General features: G+C 37.7%; 1 protein-coding gene across 3 annotated transcripts; it reads left to right on the top strand.

The window, feature by feature from the left end:
* The first annotated feature begins 4616 nt into the window (after positions 1 to 4616).
* ARRDC3 (arrestin domain containing 3) lies at positions 4617 to 18938 on the top strand. Of its 3 annotated transcripts, none has more exons than XR_014025211.1 (8): positions 4617 to 5127; positions 9170 to 9251; positions 11177 to 11324; positions 13377 to 13479; positions 14077 to 14333; positions 14443 to 14599; positions 15289 to 15478; positions 16490 to 18938. XR_014025211.1 is itself a non-coding variant. In XM_081318403.1 (8 exons), exons 1-8 carry the CDS (start codon positions 4848 to 4850, stop codon positions 16544 to 16546), a joined length of 1239 nt encoding a protein of 412 aa, XP_081174529.1. In that variant the 5' UTR covers positions 4617 to 4847; the 3' UTR covers positions 16547 to 18938. The 3 variants fall into 3 exon arrangements, 2 of the variants coding, with proteins under 2 accessions (XP_081174529.1, XP_081174530.1); XM_081318403.1 differs by having other exon boundaries at positions 15324 to 15478; XM_081318404.1 differs by lacking the exons at positions 4617 to 5127; positions 11177 to 11324 and having other exon boundaries at positions 8405 to 9251; positions 15324 to 15478.
* The last annotated feature ends 312 nt before the right edge of the window (positions 18939 to 19250 follow it).

The following is a 19250-nucleotide window of genomic DNA, read 5'->3' as shown; positions in this document are numbered from 1 at the left end:
TCTCGCAGTACAGCATAGCAGGGAAATACATTTCCTAAACAGTTTCAAGCAAGTGCTATAGTTCAGTCATTTTTTTTTCTACTTATCCTAATAGGATTATAGCCTGGTTCCAGTAAACTGCAAATGCCTCTCCCCTTCTGACAGTACATACCTTAATCCCAGTAAAACAATACTGCAATAAATTTCAACAGGGAAGTTAAAGTTCCAACCCACAAAACCTGTAAAACTATTTGTAAATATCCTGAGTAGATACATGCAACTGGACAATGGAAAATAAACTGTGATAAAATGATAAAGTAGTTAATGTTCAGTCATGAAGCTAAAGTTTCTGACAATGAATAGCAGTTTCTTTTTTGACAGTGGCAATGAGAAATTGTGTACAAATATACATGAAACAATGTTCTTTAATACATTTAACCATTTTAAATAGGGCCACCAGAACTGGGCTACAAACACCAAGCAGTCACTAGATGGCAGCAAACAGATACAGAAAATTATATATTTAGTGCCATCCCATAGACTTCTGCATTTTTGCAGTCTATATCTGAAAGGCAATCATACTTGAAAACAATCTTACTTCCTGAACTGTGCAGAGGATAGATTATAGTAACTCTGAAATCCCTTCCACCTGATTTTATTTCAGTGAGAATTTACTTTGAGTAGACTTGTTTGAGTTTTCATTGTAACAAAACAAAACCTAAGTGAATTTGACACTCCTTTTCATCAGGAAAAAACTATATCAGCTGCATCTAAGGTATTCATGTTTTTAAGATGGCATGGGCCACAACCGATCGATTACTAAGTGTAGGCACAATGATTTCTGCTGCCAAATCCCCCAGTCAGAAGGCTTTCTCTAGATTCCCTCTATATATTACTGCCTATATATAACAATCCAAGGTAATGGTAGGGCAGGGCTAGGCAACCTTGGCTCTTTTATGACTTATGGACTTCATGCTGGCTCAGGAATTCTGGGAGTTGAAGTCCATGAGTCATAAAAGAGCCAAGGTTGCCTACCCCTGTAGTAGGGGAATCTGTAGCCTTCTTGATGTTGGTTAGGGCTATCAGAGGTCAGTCACGTCTGGAACAGCAGGATCCCCAGTCTCAATCAAGAAATTAGCTGGCTTGGCTTCTGCCTACTTCTACTTTTTCTTTTTTTACTTACCGTATATACTTGAGTATAAGCCGACTCGAGTATAAGCCGAGACCCCCAATTTCACCCCCAAAAACTGGAAAAAGTTGGTGACTTGAGTATAAGCCGATCCGCCGTTCTGCAAGCCTCCGCCGCCGGCTGCTTCGTTCCGCAGCGGAAAGAAGCAGGCAGGCTGCTTCGTTCCGCAGTGGAAAGAAGCAGCCTGCTTCGTTCAGGCTGCTTCGTTCCACAGCGGAAAGAAGCAGGCAGGCAGGGGGCGGAGGAACGGAGACCCGGCGACGTTTGGGGAGGTTTGGGCGCCTCTCCAAATATCCCCAAACGTCGCCGGGTCTCCGTTCCTCTGTGCCCTGCCTGCCTGCTTCTTTCCACAGCAGAAAGAAGCAGGGAGGCAGGGGGCGGAGGAACGGAGACCCGGCGACGTTTGGGGAGGTTTGGGCGCCTCTCCAAATATCCCCAAACGTCGCCGGGTCTCCGTTCCTCTGTGCCCTGCCTGCCTGCTTCTTTCCACAGCAGAAAGAAGCAGGGAGGCAGGGGGCGGAGGAACGGAGACCCGGCGACGTTTGGGGAGGTTTGGGCGCCTCTCCAAATATCCCCAAACGTCGCCGGGTCTCCGTTCCTCTGTGCCCTGCCTGCCTGCTTCTTTCTGCTGTGGAAAGAAGCAGGCAGGCAGGGCGCAGAGGAACGGAGACCCGGCTTCGTTTGGGGACTTTTGGGGAGGTGCGCGCGCACCTCCCCAAACCTCCCCAAACTTCGGCAGGTCTCCGGACGGCGGTGGCTTGGGAGAGGTGAGCGCGATCCCGGAAGCTCCAAAGCCTCGGCCGCGCACAAGTCCTCAGTAAGTTTTTTTGTTGACTGGAGTATAAGCCGAAGTGGAATTTTTCAGCCCAAAAAGTGGGCTGAAAAATTCGGCTTATACTCAAGTATATACGGTATACTTTTCTTTGCTTTATCCAAAAATGAAACAAAATTCATACTTTCCTTTAATCACGCTATAAAACTTTATGTCTAGTTCCCCTAACAGTTTGAGTGAAGGATTTGAAAACAGCAGGGGGGAAATATCATGAATCATAATCCAGTAGACTATTTCCAAACCAGCCCTCTAACTCAGGGAGGGAGGAAGCTATGGCTTATTTGATACTGAAAAGGTTATTCATCACTGGCCATTCTAGCTGGGGCTACCAAAAAGGGAAACACACCATCACCTGTATGGTCAGATTCCTCAATCCTCTGTCTGTCAAGCCTTTAATCTTCTCGCTGTTTCCTGAATCATTCATTCAGTCCTTCAGGTATTAAGTAGAGGAGTTAGCAGCATGCACTGTGGGATTGGAAATGGCCTGTCTCTCAGTTCCAAATAGATTTTTGTTGTACAAGTCAGCAAGAACAAGTGAGCCTATTGTCACGAGTGTCAAAAAATCTCCACAAAAAACTAAGGTGAATTTTTAATGGGAGAAACATTGGAAAAGATCACCATTTCATACCTTTAACTTGTTTATTTCAATGTAAAATCAGAGTAATCATAGAGAGAAAGTAGTTCAGACACCTTCTATATTTCTTTTTTTTTCATTTCCTTTTGGTTATATCCTACACTATCTTATAAAACAACATAAAACACTTAATAGGGGCCAATTGTTATTTGAATCCTTTGTTTTCACTCATTATTTTGACCTAGCTACACGTTTAATGAGTTAGTAGTGACGTTATAAAATGTTAGTTCAAACTCCTTGGGACCATTACACAGATCAGGTAAAATATCTGCCCCATCATCTCACTCTTGCCCACAGAGAATGGTGAGGAAGCAAGAAAGTTGGGGATGGGAGAAAGGAAGCAGTCTAAAATCAGCCTGAAGCAAGTGTTTCTACAATTATGGTTACTGGCTTCATAATGGTTAGTGTCACCAGATGCATGAAACTACACCCTTTTCTAACAGGAACTACACACATGAAAAGTGCTGGGGCTTCAATCCCCCAATGGTTCTCATCAGTAAGAAGCCAATGACTATCATTGCACCTATCCTTGGCCTGCATATGCTTCTGCATGGCAGCACTAAAGTGCCTCTATCCAGTATCAAAGCCAGCAAAAAACTAAGCTGCCTTAAGGAAGTGTTGGGTACACGTTCAACTCTTACTCTGTAATTCAGCAACAAAGCAAACTAGAGGTGTATCTGCACTAGAAACTGGGGGATGGAGAAAAGCAGGGGCAGGGCACCTCTCCTTTGATGCCATTTAGTGGCAGCAGATCTGTCATTGTCTTTAATCCTAGATAATTGCTCGTAGGAATCAAAGAACTGGTTGCACAGGAGCTATTTTCCCCAGTTTATTTCACCCCAATCTCCTGCCATCAATGATTGGCAGAAGCAGCATGGAGAAAGAAGAGGCAGTAGACTGGGTAGACAGAGGCCAATGTCATGCATTTGTGTTCTAGAAAAAAAGTTAAGTTGGACATCTTTCTGCTGGGACAAGGAGGTAGGGTTCATTGATCAAATAGATTTGCATTTGCATTTTGGGAATAAAGATGACAGTGCCTCTCTCTTTACACTGAAACCCTCCAAACTATTACTCTATCATAGGTAAAACTCAAAGGTTTTGATTATTGATGAATCTCTGATTCTTTCTTTATAAACTTATTTCTTGTTATTATAAATGGGCTTTGCTCATTGCTCTGTTGGAAATAGGCACAACTGAAAAATGATATTTAGGAGAGCTGAAATCACAGAGAATTAAATTTTAAAATTAGTACAAATTTCCAATGAATAGCACTTCTGGGATTGTTTAAAAAGACTCCTTCCAACAGTGGGGTGTTTTTAACATTTGTAAGTTTGGACCTATACACTAAATAAATACTGGTTTGGAAATAGCACCAGTAGAATAAAGGGAACAATTCCTAATTTATCAGTCTTTTTTTTTCCTTTGAAATTCCAACCAAAGTCTGAACTAAGTAAAGATCTAGCTATAGCTGGTTTATGCCTCCATCTGAAATGATGCATACTGTTAAATTCAATTCTGTCGTTGCTTTCCAGTTAATCTTAGTTAAATCGTCACGGGGGGGGGGGGGGACGACTACAAATGTTATACTCACTGCACCATGATACAATGTCCCCCAACTATTTCAGAAGAGCCTTTATAAGATATTTTGTCCCTTTACGTTCTTCCTTTCCCCATCATCCAGTTTGGCAAGGCTGAGGTTTTTAACACTACCACCTGTTTGGAGTTCAGACTGGCAACCGTGCTTAGATCACTGATTGCTTTCACATTCTAGACTAGAGCAAACTGCGATTCTTTGCTAAGCATTATAAAAGGCAAGGCACCTACGCTGTGAATCATCTTCCTTCCTCCAAGCAACTAGGAGGACATCAGCCCTGTTACGCTAAAGAAGCAAAGCGCCACGCATGCGCACTGTGGTTGTTTTCCACAAAGCTTTAAATGAGCTGGCAGCGGCAGACTACTTGTCTTTGTAGAGAGACCACAGAGCTGGCGAGCGGCAGCTGCGAGCAGCATCTAATGCTGGTACTTTTGAAGAAATCCCCGATGAAGTACTCGTAGAGATCACACTGATCCTGCCTGCAACCTTTTTCGCAGAGCAGAGAAACTGATCAGTGTCAAGTGAAGATCGCATTTTTATATGAGATCTTAACTTTCCTTCCCCTTTTTTTCTTATAGTGTATTTTTATAGACTTTTATTATTAAAAAAAAACCCTAACATGGTGCTGGGGAAGGTGAAGAGTTTGACAATAAGCTTTGACTGTCTTAATGACAGCAATGTCCCCGTCTATTCTAGCGGGGATACAGTCTCAGGAAGGGTGAATTTAGAAGTGACTGGAGAAATTAGAGTCAGATCACTTAAAATCCATGCAAGGGGACATGCGAAAGTACGCTGGACTGAATCTAGAAATGCTGGCTCCAACACTGCCTACACACAGAATTACACCGAAGAAGTAGAATACTTCAATCACAAGGATATCTTAATTGGGCATGAAAGAGGTAAGTATTTTTTTTAAAATTATTCTTGAAGGTGAAGTTCTGACAACCTTAGAATGTCTACTGTTTAATCCTGAGCGTAGTTATTCAAAAGGAGCTCCTTAATGCAAGGGAATTTATTCTCCTGCATCGAAGTTCAGAATTAAGCTTGATAAAGAGCTGGGTAGAACATCGTTATATTAAGGAAGGAACCCCGAGATCGTGGTGCAGCTGTAAAGTGCTTCCATGAAGATTTTTTTCCACCACCATCCCCATTTTCTTTTTATAGAGATCCTTTCAATGTAGATCAAGAGGGCTGGTAGGGTTTTTTTAATGAATTGATTTTGGAAAGATATACGTTGGGATTTGTTCTTAAGTATCTGATGACCAAAAAAATTGTGGAGACTGATTTATTAATCCACTTTTGAGAGCTTGCAAGCAGATCAGTGATGTCTTTAGGATCAGAGAATTGTTGATAGAGAAAGGGCTCCCCTGCGGCTTATTTTGACACTTGCTTTCAGCACCCCACGTGTAGATCCGTGTTCCCTTTTACAGAGGCTGGAAAAGTTGGTAAATCCGCCGTATTCTTCTGTAATGCTTCAGCCGTCGAGGCGTAGGTAAAGCTATTTTGGGGAAGGGAACCCCACTCTTACATGACCCTCATATTGAATTAGGGCATCCTTGATAAGTTCAGGAGTTCTATGATGTATGAACCTGACTGTGCCAACGCAAAGAAATCTGCAAAGGGAAAGAGATTGGCAAGGGGAAAATACTTTATCGAAGGGTAAATTAGACTCCAGATTGTTAATCTATTGTTTCAAATGGTGTCAGTCGAAGTATAGGGGAGTCTAAGGTTGTTTTTCTGAAGTTTCCACCCTTTGTTAAAAGCGGTTCAATCCTGTTTGGGACCGGTACTGGGGAGAAGGGAGGGGTGGTGCTCCTCACAGCAGATTGGTTAGGCGCGTCAGGTGGTGGCGATGACTTAATTCCTAGCACAAGAAAATGTTAAAGCAGGTTATGTAATTTTGGCTTGGTCTTTTATATATATATATATATCTATATATATATGTATGTATGTATGTGTATATATATATATATGTGTGTGTGTGTGTGTGTATATAATATATGTGTGTGTGTGTGTGTTGCTGCAAATAGAGGTTAGAGGATTCGCCTTAATTAGGTAGTATGATAGGGTTTTAAAAAAAATCTTGAAGTTCTATGAAATTGCTTCCAAATGTAAGTGATGTGAGGAGGGCGCTTAGCTGAAAGGTACAGAAGACAAAATTTATGTTGCGAATCGTTTTTAAGAATAAAATAAAGCTTTCATCCAGCGGTTTGCAAAAGGCAAGCCCTCCCATTAATAGGTTTGAAAGTGCCCCCTTCCCAGTCACTGAACTGCACAAATACTTGTGCAGCGCTCCCGAGAAAAGTACGAATTAGAAGCCATGGGAAAACAAGTTTAGGGTTGCTTGTCAGATGCCCTTGTGATTGCACCTGCTTCAGAGGCAATTAAAGAAGCGTGGATTTTCAATTCAGTATTTTTTTTGTAAGAAACAAAAGACTTGATGGTGATCTACGCTTCGTTGGGTCGGGACCCTTGAGCCAAGCCCATACGTGTATCGAGCTACTCGGCTGAGTTGTCGGTCTGTGGAGTGACGCTTTTCCTTCGTTCTTCACCCCATCGCTAACCCGACAGCGAGCGGTTTCGACGGCTGACCCCGGCCCAGAGCGGGGGAGTTCCAATGGCTTAGCTGAGAAAGCAGACAGGAAAGAACCCGGCAGCCTAGCGTGCTCGCCGAAGCCACGCCCAGCGCTCCTACAGTCATTGGTCCGGGGAGGTTTGTTAGGCTGTTGCTAAGGCAATGCCACTTCTTGATTGGGAAGTGGGGAGCCCGTAAAGAGGGGCGGGACTAAGAGCCGAGGTTCTAGTTCGCGGAGCTTCTGCTGCTACGCGAGTGGAGTTGCGCGTGCTGTCGGAATGTGTATTCTGGATGGCTTTGGTGGAGGAGGGCGGTCCTTTGTCCTCGGCCACGCGAGGCTGCCGTTGGTGTATGCGTGCAATCCGTGCAGCAGTATAATAAACTGGCTGAGCACAGTAAAAGCCTGGCCTATGCTTGGGAGTAATAAGTCTTCCTCAGAAGCTACCTCTGCGGGTTGCGGCTTCAGTTTGTGGGTAACACTTGAGTGGAGGGCTGCCTAGATTTCATTCTCTCGCGCCTCCATGCCGGCACGATGAGGTTTAATTTTGGAAAAAAGCATGCATGCATAGACGTGCAGCAAGCAACTTGGTGCCACGTCGTTTCAGTTTGGCTGAAAATTGGATGGGAATCCCATGCGTCTGAGCCTATAGGAAAGGATTTGCATAGCCGAAGTCGAATTTATTTTGTAGGGTGGGTTTCAAAGTTATAGCAAAGATCTTATTTCACCAAGAAGCAACTTTGAGGTTATTGATACATTTACCGCAGCAATAATAATGAAAAATGCCCTACTTTTGCTTGGGCATTGACTCCGCAATCCTGAACCCACAATCTTGTGTCGTCAACAGCGAGTCCTACTTAGGGCGTTAAAGCCTATCGCTTCCGAAACGCTGATATATCTTAAGTTTGCCCTAAGAATTGCCAGGTTTTTTTTTTCCTGTTCCCTAAGATGGGAGACAGATTGGAAACAGATTGGAAGATCGAGTCTCATTCCGCAGAATCGTGACTTTGGAACCGAGTAAGGGGGGGGGAGCTGGGGGAGAGAGATGTGGATTCCTACATCCTATTTAATAGTCCCTCTGGGATCCGGGTGAACTGCTCAGATTCCAAAGCAAAACATGGAAGTAGGCTTAAAAAGATGAACCTCGGTACCCTCCTTTTTCTCCCCAGTTCACGTTTTTGTGTAATTTACCAGGGGGCGAATAACCTCTGGTCTTTGATGGCGTTTTTTTCACAAAACGGCCAAACCAGCCAACGCTGGAACCCAGAAGCCGAAGATGTCAGAGCAGTTCCCTTTTCCTTTGCTCCGTCCTTCATGACGCCTCCAGCTAGCAGGAGAGGCGGAGCTGCTGAGCAAGTAGGCTGGCCGGGCGACCAATGTATACTGTATGCATATGAGCGGCTGGCTGGGGTGCTGCTCGCACCGGTTTAGGCCGGTCCTCTCCTGCTCGAGACTAGTCTGTGATTGACAGCCCAGCAGTTGTTTACCTCAGCTCGGCGGCGGCGGCGGCGGCGGCGGCTCCTACTCCGAAAGCTTAAGGGAAACTGCTGAGCTGGCAGAACGAAAGGGAGGAAAGCCGAGGGGAGGGGGGGGGAATTTTCAGTATAATAAATGGGGACAGAGTCAGCGTGAAAGAAACGTCAAAAAACACGATTTTATGCAGCTGTATAGTTGGTTTAAAATAATAATAATAATGTATAATAAACGATGGTTTTGAAGATGCCTGCGGCTATATACCGGTGTGAATGGAATCGTGGTGGTCCAGATTTTCGCAGCCCAAATCTGTAAACTTAAATTAGTGCCAAATCCTGTATGTATAATTTTTGAGAATGGCAAAAAAGCATCTCTTCATAAAACCGTAGAGGAGGAGCCCATTGTCACACATTCACTCCTTGCCTGAATAATTCAATTCCAGGACATTAGTAACAGTGCTCTCTGGCTTGTTAACCAGGAGTGCTCTTTTTTTTTTCTGTTAACCCGGGAGAAGTTATTTACTGGTCTTGCCAATGCTACTGTTTTCTGCTAGGACATTTTCTCATCTTTTAGGACTACATTATATAGGATTTGAGCCCTGGCCTGAGAAAAACTGTTATCAGAGGGTGGGATAGGGTCTGGATTTCAAGAAGGAAATAAATGGTAATGCTAAGGAATTCTAAGACAGAAGTTTTTTTTTTAAATGAACCTTGGATCTTCTTTGCTTTGTGAGAATCAAACTAAAAGTAAAAAGATTTTCTCAGATATTTATGTAGAATTTACCAACTGTACTACTGTTAAATATCTATTTTCAGAGGCACCAGTGACAGGTGTATAGGATGATAGGAGAAAAATACTTAAAGGTGAATTAGAATATTGAATGTTTCCTTTCTAGATGATGATAATTCTGAAGAAGGCCTCCATATCATTCATTCAGGACGGCATGAATATGCATTCAGCTTTGAGCTTCCACAGACGTAAGTATATGTAATACTCAGCTGTGACTTTTGGGTCACCCTGCAATAAATCTGTAAAAAGCATCTTATAGAAAGAAATGAGATGGAGGGGAAAAAAACCCTTTTCAATGGTCACATGGATTGCACTAAAATATGCTGCAGGGACATTGTCCTAATAAACGAGGTTACTTTGATTCAAAGTGGCAAAATCATGAAAAATCAGGATAACTACTCTCCTACCAGTAATGACTTTAAAAACATGCTTTATTTATTCAGTCATTACATATTTACTTTCAAACAGGCTCACTAGGCTTTTAGAGACATTGGCATTGCTTCTGTTCAATTAAAACTGGCTATATTGCTGATTGTTTCCATTGAACATACCTGTTTAAAAAGATGTAAAGCAGAACAAAATAGTATGGATGATATGGAAAATTTAAATGTTGGCAATGGCTGTAGGAGCTGGTTAGGTCAAAACAAGAAAAAAAATGTCCTTATTTCAGCACATATGTGTTATAAACATTCTAAAAGCATTTTAAATTAGTGATATACTGGAAAAGAAAAATACAATGAGAATGATATGGAAATACATTTTTAAAATAGAGTTATTTAATAATTATATATAATTATTTGTAATGAAAGCCAGAATGGGGAAAGAAGGAAAAAGACTTCTGTTAAAGAAGTACATTGTTATGAGATAGAAAACCTTTTAGCAATATGATACATGATTGTCACACATTGTAAAATTATGCAGTGTGTCTAGCACTCTAACCTGTGTAGAATTTGCAGGCTGCATTGCTACCTACTGGTTGTTTTTTCCCAAAGGGGCAGTGTGACAAAATTTAATTACCCCAACTAGAATATTTTACAAACTATGTGGAATTTGATTTAAAGATTATAATAATCACTAGCAAATATATTTAGTGAAAATATCTCAACTAAGACTGAATTAGAAGTTGTAGAAATATATACTTTTAAATTAAGTGTAAGCATTATTTATTCATATGTTTTTACATTAGCTTGGAAATAATTGGAAACAAAATCCATCATTTCATAATATTTGTTTTTAAACATAATTATGAAAATAAAAGGATGAACTGCATAAATGCATTAATGGAAGGTACCAGGGAATACAAATAAATTATTTTGGACTAAGCACATATTTATTTTCAGTAAAGACCAGAATATAAAAAAGTCTGCAGTTCTCTATAATGATCATCATAGTAACTTTACTTTAAGAATACTAACAGAAAGGAAGTAGGTAAAATAACTTTGTAAACCTAAACTGTTCTCTTGTCTGTAGTGAAAGACACAGATCTGGAATATTAAGAAATGCCAGACATTACATAAATTAAAAGAATATCTTTTGTACAATTTTATACATGTTGCCTTTAAAGTCAAAAGTATCTTTAAATAGATAGTCCCTGATTTAAATAATTCTCATATATAAATTGAGACCTTTGGGAAGTAAGTCTGCAAACACAATTTATGGACCTGCTTTATATTTCATGGTTTTCTTATTTCTAAATTTAAAAAGTGATCTCTTCTAAAATTAACATTTCTTAACTTGGATCTCCAATATATTCAAGCTGGGGCACATTAAATTCAATAATAGTTCCCAGTCAGCCAAATGGGACTTAGAGTGAAAATGTAATTCCTCCAGCATTAACCAAATTGTATTGGGCAGTTGTATCCTCATAGGATATTTCAGTGCAATTCTAATACAAATATGGTCATATTTTATAGGTCTATACAGCAATCAGTTTAACTACAGAGATATTTCTCCCAAACAAATTTAACATGAAAATCTTAAAAATAAACATTTCATTATATACTATGATGCATTAACAGTACAGTACAACTTATTATTACTTTGACTGTATATTTAAGATAAGCAACAACAGAGCTAAAGATTTATTTAGTTTTGACCTTTGTGTCCTGAACAGACCACTTGCTACCTCATTTGAAGGCAGACATGGCAGTGTGCGCTATTGGGTGAAAGCAGAATTGCACAGGCCTTGGCTTCTACCAGTAAAATTAAAGAAGGAATTTACAGTCTTTGAACATATAGATATCAACACTCCTTCATTACTGGTAAGAATTGACAGAATTACTAATTCTTTGTTAGCATTATAAAAAAAAAAATAACATCACACATGGCCCTTGAATTATATATATAGATATATATATAAGTAACAATAATCAAATCAATGGAATACTTAAAGTATATGCAATGTAATAACCCAGAATATGGTAGCATATTGAATAATAATTTTAAGCTGCTTGTTTTTAACATATTAAACTGTTCCAGTAAAGATTAACTGTATTTCTATATGGGACAGTTCTATTTATGAAACAAATTTTGCCTTAGAATTTGCAGCTTGGCAAAGCAATATTTTTTAAAAAAATTGTACTGCAGTGCATTATTCTTTATTATACTACTGATAATTTACATATTGAGTGGGGAGAAATGATCATAATTCTGTATGTTATCTTAATATACTTATTTTCATGTATCAAGGATTTAAGATTCTTTCAATCTGATCAAAAACCATTATTCTTAAAAAAATTTTTGAAAATGAAACACAGGCAGAAAATGTCCATTGAAACAGGGTTCTTTTACTTTGGATAAAAATCATATTTGGGAAGATATAGGGCCTTGTCTAAAACCCAACACAATCAGCAGGAATATTTCTGTGGATTGTATAAGTTTGAGATAAGGCCCATTTCATATATGATTTTGAAAAAATTGTATTTTGGAACCACTAACCACTATTAGATAATGCTACTAGTTTTGATGGATTTAGAGCAGGGACTACAACAACCTTAAATAAATAGTGTTAAAGAATATGGACCATTTGGGGCATCTCTTCATATAAAACAAATGCTTAAAAGAGACCCATTACAATTAAATGATGTAAGTATTTCAGAACAAGTCTATGATTATAAGAAGTAAGTCCTATTGAAATTTAGCTTTAAGAAATATATTTGGAATTTGAAGCTAAAGATTCAATAAAAAATTAACTGACAATTCAAGATCAGTTAAACTGGTATATAGTTGTGATCCTAAACTTGACTGTTTAAAATGTAAATCGAAGAGATGTACTTTCATTATGTAACAATATGATCCCAATGTTAGTCCAAAGTCAAGTTCCACTTGCTCAGTAAGTTTTTATTTGACTGGTAATGCATACAGACAGCCCATCCTTGTGTTTCTTTCTGTATAAGAAGCCCTTACTAAGTTTAGTGAAGCTTATTCTCAGGTAGCACAGCCTGATTTAGCACTGTGGAACTTTCTTCTGGGTAGATATGAATAAGATCTGGCCCTGTTTAAAATGAAGTCCTTTAGCTGAACCACATTGCCAAACTGATTGTAAACCCTGATTTGTGAGATTTTTAGTGACCCTACTGCTAAATCTACCTACTTGAAAACAGATCTTATTGAAATCAGTGGAGTTTGCCCCAAATAAATATAGTTAGGATCATGCTGCAGTTGATCTGTATTTGAACTGTTAGGCCAAATACATTCAATAAGAGAGGAAGCTTCCTTATTCTGAGTCTCAGTACTAATTTATTAAGTTTTCTTCCATCTGTATAGAATGACAGTGGTTCTGTAGGATCCATCTGGGGATGACAGATGTTGAGCAGGGTAATTTTTTTCAGTTGCTGGTATACTACCTGACTGCAGAAACTTGAAAACTAGAATTGAAATAATTGAAAACTAGAATTTCAATTCTAATAATTGATTTTTGATAAAAATTAAATGATTGAAAAACTACTAATTCAGTAGTAATTTCCTGAATCAGTTCCGTGGTAGAATTAATAGTGACAAAGTTCATTTTACTTATATAGGTTAGTTTGTTAGCTTTTATTCATAAAAGAAAGGCCATAGAAAGTTGATACTTCTAGACAATGACTTTTTTGCTTATTGTACTGTTAATGATATAATAGCAAGGCAGATGACAGGTTTGTTGTCCATCTTGTGCTGATAGCTGCTGGTTTGGATCCAGTAATAGAATCAGCAACTCAGATCACAGTGGAACCAAACTTTGATAACAGGAAATTTGTTATGTTAAAAATCACCCTTCAAACTACTTCATTTTCAATAAGCTAAAAATGTAATTACTGTTTTTTCTTTTCTTTCAGTCACCCCAAGCAGGCACAAAAGAAAAGACTCTCTGTTGCTGGTTTTGTACCTCAGGCCCAATATCCTTAAGTGCCAAAATTGAAAGGAAGGGCTATACCCCAGGTATGTAATGTGAGTTCTAAGGAATGTAGTAGGGTTTATGATTTTTTTCATTTAATTAATTTAAATCAATATTTGGTTTCTTCTGGGGTGTAAACAAAATGCAGTGGCTTACTAATGGGTGGTTTGCATGTTAACATCAAATGTTATGATTATCTGATTATAAAAATACATATGGTATAGTTTGGATCCCTTGCGATGTGCAGGATTTTTTGTGATTAAAATATGAATGTACACATGTAATGTTGGATTTGTATTATTCACATGAAAATTATTGAGTTGTCTTAGACTCAAATTGAGCTCCTGATGATGATGAAAATGTCCATATTTTTTTCTTAGATCAGTATAGAAATGTTTGCTCATTATCTCCTGGAGATTTTTTTTCAATTTGCCAGCCTGTAGCCCTAGGATTTTCATATGGCGTCCCATGTATTTACCAGATAGTGTTTGGGTCAGCCTACATTAATTGGGTGCTGCCATTGCTATCACTTCTTGTATTTCCTTAATTATTAAAAGTAGTATAATCAATGTGTAGTAATGCTTACACTTTAAAAGTTACATGATTTCCATTTGATGTGCTTATTCTTGATTTCATTCAAGGTGAACCAATTCAGATCTTTGCAGAGATTGAAAACTGCTCATCTCGAATGGTAGTGCCAAAGGCTGCCATTTATCAAACACAGGCATTCTATGCTAAAGGGAAAATGAAGGAAGTAAAGCAGCTAGTTGCCAACTTGCGTGGGGAATCTTTGTCATCAGGGAAGACAGAAACCTGGAACGGCAAGCAGTTAAAAATTCCACCTGTGTCCCCATCCATCCTTGATTGTAGCATAATTCGTGTAGAATATTCTCTAATGGTAAGAACTTAATTCAGTCTTCTAATATTTAACATAGAAGACAATATGTGTAAAGTAGATGACAGGTTTTGATTCAGCTTTGAGTAATTTCTTGTTATTTCTTTTCAAGGTATATGTGGATATTCCAGGTGCAATGGACTTGTTTCTTAATTTACCACTTGTCATTGGTACTATTCCTTTACACTCATTTGGCAGCAGAACATCAAGTGTGAGCAGCCAGTGTAGCATGAATATGAATTGGCTTGGTCTGCATGAAAGGCCAGAAGGTAATTGAACCACACATTCCATATTATTTGTGATTTTCTATAGGCCTGTTATTCTAGTAGTATCTAGTTAATAGAGTCCTAAATAATAATGTTGCATAAAGAGTATTTTTTTCATTAGATAATTCCAGAATATTATTCCAGCTGAGTGAAAACCCAGGCTTTTCTGGGGATTGGGGGGGGAGGGTAGAACAAGGTCTCAGATCTATCTGTTAAGTTGTACAACTATAGAAAACATTTACAAAACTTCAGTGGCATTGCAGCATTGATTTTTATCATGAATGCCACTAAAACTGGTCAAACCTGGTATAACTTGATTTTATTGTTTTTTCTTACCTAACATTGATGATTTGACAAAGGCTCAGCACTTGTGGCAAGTGATTTGTTGGTTCTGATTACTTGGTTTTTGCAAACCAGCCAGTTACAGTTTAATCAGTAAGCTGTGGTAATGCAAAACAAGGGTTTTGGCAATGTGGGAACTCAACAACATCTGTAGGTAGTTTTCTTCTTGGAGAGTCCTCTAAATTATAAATGGTTATATTATTATAAAATGATTTTTTAAAATCATAACCTAGTTATTACTTACCAAAACTACCAGGTAACAGTTAAAATTATTGTTATCTCTGCCTTGTACAAATCATATAAACAAAGTTTAATATTCCTGTCATGTTATATGTTCTGACATGCATAAGAACATAGTTCGAACTGCGTGTAATTTTCCCTTCAGCACCTCCTAGCTATGCAGAAGTGGTCACTGAGGAGCAAAGGCAATCTAGTCTAGCACCTGTAACTGCTTGCGATGACTTTGAAAGAGCACTTCAAGGACCATTATTCGCCTACATCCAAGAGTTCCGATTCCTGCCTCCTCCACTTTATTCTGAGGTGAGATAACAAATAGTTAAAGCTCCAGGATTCCATTTTTAAGTAGGTTGTATTTTCTCTTTATTCTTAAATATGCCCCATACAATGAGCTAATGCAATCTATATATGAGGTAGCTTTATGTTATCTATTTCAAATAGTCCTTGCACAGTGAGTTATATACTTGTTTCCCCTTGCTAGATTTATGCCTATCTTCTATCTGAAATTGCAACTTTTATTAAACACAGTACATAATTTAAATCAATAGAAATTATTTCTAAAAAAGTGTACTTAAGATTTGGCTGTTTTTGATTACCAAGGGACTCTTTGTATTTAATCATTATATAATATATACTAATAAAATACCAAGCCCCGTTAAAGTTTATTACAACTTCTGGCCTGGTAGATAAAAAAGCAAATAAATGGTTCATGCTTGTTTTAAGTTCTTATTGTAATTGAATGCAAAATGCTATTTTAAATACTATTATGTGTGCAGGTTACTTAAGAATTAGGATCCTACTAAACATATTTCCTATCTATTTTGGATTGGTTTTTTTTTCTGACAGACAATCCTACTATATGGTTTATTGAAAAAATGATTTTGTTTCTTTTTGCTTTAAAAATATGCATTATTTCATTTAATTTTATTCCAAGATATGTCATTGCCACTGTCTATAAAAGTATGGTATTCGGTATTACTTGGAAGTTCTTTGGAAAAGTTGCAATTACAGCATTAAGACACTTAATATTAGACCCAAAGCACTGAAATTTGCTATTCTCTTTTACCCAACTGTTTCCCTGCTTGCTCTGTACAATGCAAAATGTTTTTGTGTTCTAAAGTACAAATAAGTTAAAAAAATAAAAGAACTCTGAATATTTTGAAATAAATTAAGGATTGCTGAAAGTCAGGCAGCATATAAATTTAAATCATCATCATCATTTAGTCTTAACGTCTGTGCAACCAACCATAAAAAGTATTATAGTGTCTTCCTTGTTTTTAAAGATGTCTCCTTTTTTGTTCCTCTTTCACTTAGATTGACCCAAATCCGGATCAGACCTCAGATGACAGGCCATCCTGCCCCTCTCGCTGAAAGAATGTCTCCCAAAAACATTGAGATGGGTCTAAATTATATTTTAACTGTGGTCAGGATAAAGACGTCCTATAGAAAACAGGCTTTGAAAGGAAGTTATTTGCCTAAAAGAAAAGGAGAAGTAACGAAACATCCTGTGATTATGCTTTTGGAGTCTACAAGCAAACATCATAGGACTGCTCCACATGCTTGAAGATGTGGGCTTTTTCTTTCTGTTCTATACTGGCACATACTAAGAGCAGCCTTAATAGCCTACACATGTGTCAAAATACTTATCATGTTGCAAGAGGGATAACATTCTTTTATTTGAAAATTTGCACATGCTCAATGCTTTTGTTGTGCAGTTCAGTGTCACTACAGCTTTTTCTCATTTATGTTGGACTGTTAACCTCTTATAACTTGTTTGTGGTCCGCACAACAAGGATCAAAAAAAAAAAAAAGCTTTGAAAACTTTGATACAAATGCACTGACTTTTTTTATTTAGATAAACAATATAGTCTGGACTTTTTCTGCATATGCACATGCTCAGAATTGTCCCAATAAGACTGATCCATGCATCACCTCTTCAGCTTGGATCCTCTTGTGGATTTATTACCAACATCAAATGCCTTCAACCAATCCTTGCTGTATGTTTCACAGCCTACTATAGTAGACAAGCAACAGATTTGAGGGGCGAAAAGTAACAAAATAAAACAATAGGATTTTTTGTCAGGAGTGTGTATCTTAATTCCTTTTTAAGCATTTGTTGCCTTTCTACTATTACTGCAAAGAAGAATTTTGTTACAGACTGCCTAAAATCACTTAATCTCAGGTGAACTCATCACTTGCCAAAATGTTGAAATGCTACTTGTGTTTATGTTGCACTGTTGAGTTCTTTTTCCCTCTTTTGTTTTTGTTACTTTGTTTTCTTTGAAAAGGAGGACTTGGAAAAGGGACATACATGTATGAAGACATCCTCATTTCTTATTATCTAGCCAAAACATGAAACATAATTAAGAGTTTGGCCAAATTCCTAGAAGACCCATTTAGGCAATAGCACCAAACATATCAACAAGAGTTGAGGAGGAAAGTTGTACATGATTTATAAAGTTACTCACAGAGGTGTTTCTTAACTAGGGGGGATGGGTAAGGAAAGTGAATTTATTTTTATATATAATTAGCCCAGAAACTTGTAAAAAAATTATAATGAAATTTTAGTCAGATTAGGGAGGGCATCTCAAGTGAGCAGTATATCTTTTAAGATATTTTAGAACATATTTTCTGGGGACTGCTATTTCAAATACATTCTCTACTAAAAATGAAAGTGACTGAGTAGTAAAATAGTTGATATAATTAGCAGGTTCGCTTTGCTTAATTTGGGGGTGGGTAACACATTACAAGGAATTGATTAGTAAGTGATTAGGGTAGAATCTCAGCACAAATGCTAAAATATTTAATTTTTAAAAAGTCTGTCACCTTCTGGAAAACTCAACTCATTTTTTATCAAAACCTAATTTTCAAGTGGCAAGAATTGAGTTCGTGAATTGCTGGCCAAGTATTGATTTTATCAATAGATAGGCTTTGAATTTGTGCAGCTCATCGCAAAGCCTATCTTGAGGATTAGAGCACAAGTGGCCTTTAAGAAAACATTGACAACAATTCATGTTTGAATATTAACAGGGTGAAAAATGAACAGTATAAAATGAATCACGTTTTAAGTGATTTTTTTAAAAATGAGTTTGACCTTTAGCAAGCAAACTTCATATAATGGAATAATAAGAAAATTGAGTGATGGAACAAAAAATACATAAACAATTTTGTGAATGTCCCTCTTCCATAGAAGATTAAAATATATTTCAATGGCATAAAGGCGTAAAAGGGCATTTGGTGGGCTTTTTGTTGTTTTTTGTTTTAATCAATGAGGGAACAATTGTTATGCATAGCATTACATTTATCACAGTATGATAGAAGGTTCTATATTGAAGTAGGATTGACCAATATTGTAATAATTGGCACTTCAATGTACCAATATTATGAGATTTAAATTTGCAAACACTAATTTTTTCACAAAATATTACTCTTGGCGGCATTACTATTGTCTCTGACTTCAGAAATATTGGTCAATGTCTGGACATTGTATAATATTGGAATTTGAGCTATAGTCCAGTATTCAAAATAACAATTAAAAAGAGGGGATAAGTCCAAAATGTTAAACAAAGTGCAATATTTAATGTTTGCTTTATAGATTATATTCAATGGCTGTTTTTACTATATTTTCTTTCTTTTTTCTGTTTTTAGTTTGGTGCTGAATATGTCTCTGTAGATTCTGTTCAAGAACACAAATTGTGGAAAACAATTTAATTTTTCCTATTGCTCTTCCTTGTGGATAATAAACTTTTTTTATATAAAGCAAGTTTATTTGATGGTTTTCATCTAAAGAAACTAAAGGCACCCTCTCTTGAAATTATATGCTGCAATTGTAACACTCCCAGCAAAGAAATCACAGTTTAAACCTACTAATCTTGGATATAGTAGACTGGTTAATACGTAACACTGGGCTTTTAAAGAATGTTAGGTTTATGCACACATTTATTTGACCAAGCTTCTGAGTACATATTAGTTTACATAACAAGAGCAACGGTCTAGCTCAGTGATCCCTAACCTTTCTGGCACCAGGGACCGATTTCATGGAAGACAATTTTTCTACAGACCGGGGAGGGGGAAT

The sequence above is a fragment of the Vipera berus genome (genome assembly GCF_964194415.1).
Source record: "Vipera berus genome assembly, chromosome: 2".
NCBI classification, from domain to species: domain Eukaryota; kingdom Metazoa; phylum Chordata; class Lepidosauria; order Squamata; family Viperidae; genus Vipera; species Vipera berus.
This window is presented reverse-complemented; position numbering and strand designations above follow the sequence as displayed.

What these genes read in the sequence shown, in the direction of transcription:
- ARRDC3 (XM_081318403.1), top strand. Translation starts at nt 4,848, where the DNA reads ATGGTGCTGGGGAAGGTGAAGAGTTTGACAATAAGCTTTGACTGTCTT. An exon ending in AGCTTTGAGCTTCCACAGAC is followed by an intron (nt 9,252 to 11,176) that starts GTAAGTATATGT and finishes TGTCCTGAACAG; the next exon opens with ACCACTTGCTACCTCATTTG. An exon ending in GTGTAGAATATTCTCTAATG is followed by an intron (nt 14,334 to 14,442) that starts GTAAGAACTTAA and finishes TTTCTTTTCAAG; the next exon opens with GTATATGTGGATATTCCAGG.